Here is an 8861-nt window from a genome sequence, read left to right as displayed (position 1 = left end):
TTATTTCTTGCCTATATCTTGTAATATGAGAAACTACTTTGGCAGTAACAATACACAATGTACTAACCATTGTTACTCTCCTAAAATCTTGTTTTGAGATTTTGTAAATAAATAAATAAAAAATAAAAAAATAAAAAATGAGATGATTAGATTATAAAAAAAAGTCATTTGTAAAAGTTTTATCTAACATCTGAAGAAAAAATATAAAGCACGGCTTAATGTCAACCCAGGGGGTGCTTGAACTTGAACAAAAAGAAATTATAAAATTAACTTCAAAATACGGCAGTAATATAACAAGGTTCTTTAGGCATAAAATAAGGTATCAATGTAATTCTTCTTTTCTTTTCATAGTTGGTTTTTCTGTCTTCATCACGAATCTGACTTGAGGAAATTTTACAAAAATGTCTTTTCTTAGTGTATCACTGACACTGACTTTAAATTAAAACAGTGGGACCTCGATGTATCACTCACAGAAAGAGCTTACGATTGCTCCACAATCGTATTATCTAGTCTAGGAACATTATTTTAGTCATACTGGTTCAGCCTTCTTTCTTTTGGTTCTCATATCAAAGTAAACTTACCAAAAAATGGAATTTATTTTGAATAAGTACTAAGCCAAAACAGTACCAAAAAATGGAACATACGGGAGAAAATATTTGCAAATCCTGTATTTGATAAAATACATACGCAGAATATCTAAAGAACTTCTACCACTGAACAACAACAAAAAATTTAAATGGTCAAAAGACTTAAATAGACACTTTTTCCAAAGAACACATACAAATGGTTATTAGCAAATGAAAAAACACTGGACATCATTAATTCATGTGATATTCATTTAAGTAAAAACAGAAGGAACCCAAGTGTCTAACAAGAGATGACTGCACAAACAAAATGTAGCACATACATAGAAAGCTGTATAGTATTACCATCTCTCAAAGTTACATTTGTAAGCTTCACAGATGTATTGTCTTAATTTTCTTCCACTTTTTTTTTCTATTTTCCAGAGAGAGTAGTCTTTTAATGATTATGTAATAGCACATTAAAAGCAATGCTCTGGAAGAAGGTTTTTTTTTCCCCAAAAATTTTATTGAGAGACAAATAGCAATGAGACAGTTTCAAATCAAAGTTGTAGGACAGTTTCAATAATTAACACATTGCATATTCTCTTCCTAGTGGCTATTTGCTTTACAAGATGTAGACATGATATCCTATTTACAAACACTATTAGAACAAATCCCCCTATTCATTAAGAGAATGTAACTGTCCTACCTGTTTTGAATACACAGATACAAAATGGACATTCATTTATGTATCCCCTTTTTGTTTAGTTCCATCATTTGAATATTATAGGTGTGTTAACTCAGCCAACTATTCTAAAAGAGTCCAGTAGTCCTTAATAGTATTGGGTCTTCCGCCTGACTGGCAATGTCAGAAATTGTTGACAAGAGTCCCCTACAGCTCAACATAACAGCATGGCTTTACTTCTTATACTCCGTTTTTATACTTTTCTGCTGGTTGATTAAGACCAAGATGAATGAAGACCTATGCAACAAGAGTTGTAGCTTTTGGGTCTGATAAGGTCAGTCAAATCCCCTCAGGATTTATTCTGAGATCCTGTACCTCAAGACTGTAGTTCCTTTGTCAGTGTCAGCCATGTGGATGAGTCACGGCCATTGCTTGGCCAATGTGCTCTCTGTGAAAGCCTGAGAGAATGTTTTCTCTCCATGTGACTCTCGTTAGGCACACTCTACATCATCGATCACTTTCCTCTTTGGCCCCATAATCTCCTTGATCAGAAAATTTGGGACACTACTGAGTTACATGACGTTACAGTACAAGTTCTCGTATGTCCTGAGTCTTAATTGACCTTGGAAGGCTAGGGCCAAAATGTTGGCTTTCCTTGTGGCCCTCCTTTTTAATTTTGGTCTGCAAACTTAGGTTCTTAACCCTCCAGAAGAGAAGCTTATTGTTATTACCATACAACCTAGCCTTGTCAAGCTTAACCTCATTATCTGTCTGAATATCAAACATCTTAGGCACAACATGGAATAGGTATTTTTCATCAAGTATTGATATGAACTTTAAGTCCCTACAGAATATGATGAAAAAACATTTAAAAATTTTAAAAAATATATTTTAAAAATAGGCATAAAGAATTGCATAATTCTTATGTTTACACATAAGTCCAGAAATCTAACCTTAAGTCCAGAAATCTAACCGTATACAACCTTGTAGCAGGACAGTCCCACAACATTACTTTTCGTGTTTCCTGCCTTCATTCACCACCCCCTTCTTTTTGAACAATCATCTACTCGAGAGACAGCACAGCAGCAACTTGCATGTCATGACAAGCAGCCTGTATTCAGAAGACCAAAATGACAGGCACTCTAAGAATGAACCTACTATTACAACTTGCCATCTTCAGTGCAGTTTCTTAGTTCACAGGTGTCAGTATATATAGTTAGTCGGGGTGAGAATCATTCCAACTTCCACTGTTCTTAATAAACCACTATTTATCCTTTTTTGGTGACAATCTTCTGCTATTATTGGTGACATTTGCTGCTATGAATAGACTTGTACATGTTTCTTGATACACACAGATCTACATTTGATTTCTCTATACTGGGGGGTGGAAGTGCTTAACCAGAGTGTGACTATCTCCAAATTTAATACATAACACCAAGCAGTTTTCCAAAACACATTTTGCAATTTTTATTATTAGCAGAATGACATGAGACTTCATGTTGCTCTTTACGCTTATTTTCACTTTTAACCTGTTATTTGGTTGTATGTAATGATATCCTGTGGTTTTAAGTTGCATTTCTTTGATTACTAATGAATTTGAATAATATCGCTGACTTTTGGATAACCTCTCTTGCGCTGTTATTAAAACTGTTTGCCATTTTAGGTACCTTATCTTGGCTTATCTTTCCATTACTAATTTCTATTTGCTCTAATTGTTGCTGTACACAAATTAAAACCAAAGGTTTCAAGGATCACAGTCCCACTGGTCAGACATGGGCGGTTTCTCTTTTTCACTCATTCTTTGTAGTAGTAAAGCATCTAGTAATAAAAAAATTTGCTGCCATCAGCCACAGGTTTTGTCCTACGTGCATTCCCTTGATCTTTAAAAAGCAAGAGTTATCCCCAAAGTGGTCAGGTGAGTGGTGAGATTTCTGGCACTTTCCAAGCATCACTGTCACTGATTTGCACTGACTGCAGCTAACAGCTAACACCTGTACTTTCAGATTATTTCCCTTTTTCAAGTCCAATATATCTTGCTTAGTAAAATTTCCCTTCCCAACTTATTTACTGCTCTTTAAAAGCAAAGCAGTCTCCTACTTCATAATGTTCTACTCTTCAGAATACTAAACTGTTGGTTTAGATAGTCTGTTTAAACTTTTTCCATCTATTTCAATGGTCATATTATCACCAGTAATATGTAAAAATATTAAAATGAAAACCAGAATAAGTCTATATATAAATGCATGAAAAACTGATCATAAAGAGCTCATTAAAAGGATTGCAAACTTTCTATGAATACATAAGCAGTTCCACATACTAAGATATCTACAATGTTTATATTTTTTTAGAAGTCCTACCATTAGTTTTATAGCTGTTTTTCATATTTGTGAACATTTACAATCTTGATTCAACTATACAGTTGAAACGTTTTTCCCTATCTGAATGACTGCAAGGTTGGTTTTACTGCTATGTCTGTATTCTGATTAAAACACTGACTACAATAACTTCACTCATCCAGAGGCCACAGCTAGTACTTTTGCCATCAATTAATCAATAGATAACTTAAATGGCTAAGTACCGCTAGCCAATGTGATTAAGATTAATGATTGGTCAGTGATTGGTCTTTTTCAAAAAAAGTTATATGTGTGTGTGAGAAAAAGAACATGTGTATGTTTATATATATGTATATGTAACTGTATATGTATTTATACATACATACAATATTCCCCAATGTTCTGCTTGGTCCTAACAATGAGAGGAAGATTAATACTGCATGGCAAAATATGTCATCTTGTCTCCAAATTTTCTGATCAAGATTATGGGGCCACAGAGGAAAGTGATCGATGACGTAGAGTGCCTAAGGAGAGTCGCATGGAAAGAAAACATTTTCTCAGGCTTTCACAGAGAGCAAATTGGTCAAGCAAAGGGCATGACTCATCCACATGGCTGACACTGACAAAGGATCTACAAACTGTGGTACAGGGTTTCAGGATAAATCCTGAGGGGATTTGACTGACCTTATCAGATACAAAAGTTACATTTCTTGTTATATAGGTCTTGCTTTATCTTGATCTTAACCATCCAGCAGAAAAGTATAAAAACAAAGTATAAAAAGTAAAGTCATATTAATATGCTGAGCTGTAAAAGGCTCAAGTCACAACTTCTGACATTGCCAGTCTTACGGAAAACCCACTACTATTATGGACTACTGGACTATATTGGAATATTTGGACAATATTGGAATATTTTGCTGAATTCTCATACCTATAATATTTAAATGACAATGGAATGCCCTTTTCTGATAAACTAACCAAAAAAGGGGGATACAAATGAACGATCATTTTGTATACTCAAAATAGAATAGATATACAGCTGCATTCTCTTAATTCAATGAATAGAGAGATTTGATCTAATAGTGTTTGTGGAAAGAATATCATGTCTGCATCTTGTACAACGAATAGCCACTAAGACAACAATATGCAATGTATTAATTATTGAAACTGTGCTAGTAACTGTTTTTGAAACTGTCTCATTGCTATTTGTTTCTCAATAAAATTATTAAAAAACCCTTGTCTCAAAAAGATAATAAAAAGTTAAGCAACTGATACTGTTTTAAAACATTAATTTTAAAATGTAAACTCTTTTCTATTAGTTGATAATCTAAGATTCTATGTACAAAAATGACAGATAAAGTTGAATTATTTTCTCTGTCTACAACATGGAAATAATCTAAAGATAACTATGATATATGAGATTCTAAGATCTCTTAAAGTTGGAAATTTTAACACAAATAATATAAATATAAATATTGTTGTGGTCCTGGGAAATGAACCCAGGCCTAGCATATGTTAGGCAAATGTCTTACTACTGAGGTATATCTTACTGCTAAGACTTTTTTTATGAATAAAAGTATTAAATAATAATATGATTTCTATAGACAGGATAAACCATACTGCATATATTGCAGGTTAATAATTAGCTTCTCTTCTAATTCTCTAAGGGTTAACAACTTAAGTTAGCAGATCAAAATTTGGAGAAAAAGAAGGGCTGCATGATTAGCCAACATTTTGGCCCTAGCCTTTCAAGGTCAGTGAAGACTCGGGACATAGGAGAACCTGTACTGTAACAACATGTAACTCAGTTGTGCTCCAAACTTTCTGATCAAGAAGATTATGGAGCCACAGAGGAATGTGTTCAATGACCTAAAGTGAGCCTGGGGAGAGTCACATAGAGAGGAAAAACATTTTCTCAAGCTTTCACAGAGAGCAAATTGGTCAAGCAATGGCTGTGACTCATCCTCAGGTCAGACACTGACAAAAGAATGTACAAAAGGTGGTACAGGGCTACAGGATAAATACTGAGAGTACTTGGCTGACCTTATCAGATACAAAAGTTACAATTCTGGGTATATAGGTCTTGTTATATCTTGGTCTTAACCATCCAGCAGAAAAGTATAAAAACAAGGTATGTGAAGTAAATCCGTATTAATACGATGAGCTGTAAAAGGCTCAAGTCAATAACTTCTGAGGATAACCCACTAATATTATAGACTGCTAGACAGTATTAGATGTTTAGTTGAATTCAAATACCTATGGTATTTAGATGCCAATAGAATATTCACCTCTGACAGGACAAATAAATAAATAAAAATTTTTAAAAAAGAAAAAATAATAATAATATGATAGGCTAAAAACTATAGTCTTGGTCCTCACAAATGCACTTATTTTGGGCCCGTGAAGCTTCTGCCTTACCTTTAATAATTCAAAATAATGCCAACAATGATACACTGGCACCAACATAAGGCGTGGAAGTACGTAGCGGACTGCTTCTTTAAAGCCATCAGCAATGGACTGCAAAGCAAAAAGATGTAATATTGTATTTCTGATACCAAGGTTACATACAGCAGTGCCAAACAGAAACAGCTTTTAAAAATACAAGATATATTCTTATCAAAATTATAATGGAAAGGTCAACATACTGTGAAATTGAAGGGCTATAAATCAAGTTATTTCCTGTCTTTTCTACCTTAAATTATACATACATACATACATACATACATACATATATGTATATGTTCACACACAATAAAATAACTTTTAGAAGCAAGTTTAAAAATAGTCTCCTATAGCTTTTCTTCACACATATGGGCTTCTATATACCCTACAGGAATTTGAAAGCTATGCACTTTCTTGCACATTTTCATATTATCAGCAATGTTTTAAATAAATAGTTTTAAAAGATGTATTTTGAAGGATACTATATATTACAAAAGTAACTTAAATACACCTAACCCAAAAATGACTGAATTTGAGATTTAGCTCATTTAATAAAAATGTTTGGCATATACTTTAACTGATATGCTAATCTTCACTGACAAAATAAATATCTAGATCAAACTTAACTTGTCAGGGGACTGGGGAGATAGCTCAGTAGAATAAGTGCTTTCCTGGTAAGCACAGGGTCCTGAGTTCAATCCCCGGTACCACAAAAAAAAATAATAAATAAAAATAAAAACTTAATTGGTCCGAGAGTTGGGTATATAGCTCAGTGGCACAGCACCTGCTTGACAAACACAACGTCTTGAGTTTGATTCAACCTTTGCTAAAAAGGACAAAAATGAAACAAAACACAACAAATTCTTAACTGCTTAGAAAGCCTGATTTCATCCTTAAATTCCAATAAATGTATAATATTATTGTCTAAGGAGTTGAATCATCTGAAAGAACTTTATGCTGCTCCTAACACAGTATATTCAGGCAGGGAACACAAGCCACCTCTGTACTCCAAATGAATGAAGCACCTTTTAATGAAAAAGTTAACATTTATCACTGTGATGATACTATCTCAATTCATAATTCTTACATAAATACAACAAAACATAGTATTTTACTACCAAGAATTTTTAATATAATCATTCCAAACCTTGCTTTTGAAAACTCTGATAGTATGCACTGAGAACTCTCAGAAAAAGTAACTTTTTCTTTTCTCCTAATTGGTGCCCTGGAGATTTTTTACGCCTTGGATCAATGCATAATAGTAAATTCAGTATGTCAAGGAGTAAAATACACGAGAAGATGGGAAAGGAAAATGTAAAATGTATAAACAAGGTCTCAGGCAGACTATAAAGTGATTCCCTTGAAGCTATTTGTGCTGTTGTGTCCTTTGGAAACTGTACAATCTGATACACTCCTGTTTTAAAAAACAATACTTTGTAGAATAAATGATTTTGTAAGTTATTGGAACTTAGAAGTCATTTATGCCGATTTTAAACGTCTTTAAAGTTTTTACTGGTATTTCTCTCCATAAGACAAACATTGATAGGACCACTATTTAATGTAAGAAAGAACCTAATATGCTTCCTTTTTAAAATATCATCATAAGGGGCCGGGGAGATGGCTCAGTAGGATAAATACTTGACTGGCAAACGCAAGGATCTGAGTTCAATCCCCGGTTCCGAAAAAAAAAAAATATCATAGCCAGAGAGATAGCTCAGTGGAATAAATGCTTGCCTGGCAAGCACGAGGTCCTGAGTTTGATCCCTGATACCACCAAAAATAAGTAAATAAATTTTAAAAAATCATAAACACTCTCATAACTGTCATGTTTTATTAAGTAAAGTTAAATTATAATTTTCCCAACGAAATTGTTACCTGGTAGCCAGATTCTTTAAATCAAGAAATATAAAACAGGTGCTCAGAGATAAGTGCGTGTTTAGGATTCAAGAGGGCTTGGGCTTGATCTCCTGCATTACCAAAGTTGTGTGTATGTGTGTGTGTGTGTGTGTGTGTGTGTGCGTGCATACCTGAGAAAGAACCAACTACTTCCTAAACATTAATTTCTTTTTGCTAGGGTCTGACTGTTCTTCAAAATTCCATGCTAAAACCAGAGCTCTGAGATGAGAAATTAAACACGTAGGGCCTTTAGCAGGTGATGAGGACAGGAGGGCAGAGAGCTCATACCAGGATTAGCAGCCTCCGAGGGGGCCAAGGGAAGTGTCTCTGCCCCCTTTCCCATGTGAGGACATAGTGAGAAACGGCTATCTGTGGATCAGAAGAGCAGCCCTTTATCAGATTCTGAATCTGCCACCTCCTTATCATGGAGGTAGTGTCTCCAAAACTGTGAAAAAGAAACTGCTCTTATTTATAAGCCACCAAGTCTATCTTGTTATGGTAGCACAAATGGACTAAGACAACATTAAAATAATTACTATACTGACTTGAATTACTCTATTTTATATTTAGCTCTTTAATTTGAATCAGTATGAAACCTTGAAATTAAGTCTATAAAGACCATCTGGTTGTTAACTTGCACTCTAAAACTTTTGCAATGTGTATATACAGTGTAGTCTTCTGATAATTTATAGTAACATGAGCTAACCTCATTGAGGGCTTAATCTCTGTTCAATGTCCTTATGTGTATTACTGTTCAATGTTCATAGTAACTGTAAGAAGTACATATTATTTTCATTACCACTGTTCCAACAAGCAAACTGAGAGCCACAGATATGTGGCACAATTATTACCTGGGCCAAAGCCTGAATTTAAGCACATTTCCTGAAGTTGTACTGCACAACTTCTAAAGATTTTTTTTTTAATTTATCATTTGTTGGGAGT

General features: G+C 34.1%; 1 protein-coding gene across 1 annotated transcript in view; it reads right to left on the bottom strand.

The window, feature by feature from the left end:
* Positions 1–8861, bottom strand: part of Sos2 (SOS Ras/Rho guanine nucleotide exchange factor 2) — a gene marked incomplete at its 3' end in the record, with an annotated part of 94515 nt that overhangs the window by 34782 nt on the left and 50872 nt on the right. Inside the window, exon 8 of the mRNA XM_023723739.1 lies at positions 6000–6098. Coding sequence (XP_023579507.1) covers positions 6000–6098 — 99 coding nt within the window. The remainder of the gene's footprint in view (positions 1–5999; positions 6099–8861) is intronic.

This window comes from Octodon degus, unplaced genomic scaffold (genome assembly GCF_000260255.1).
Source record: "Octodon degus isolate 3935 unplaced genomic scaffold, OctDeg1.0 scaffold00102, whole genome shotgun sequence".
NCBI lineage: Eukaryota > Metazoa > Chordata > Mammalia > Rodentia > Octodontidae > Octodon > Octodon degus.
Note: the sequence above shows the minus strand (reverse complement) of the source record. Positions and strands in the feature narration are given on the sequence as shown.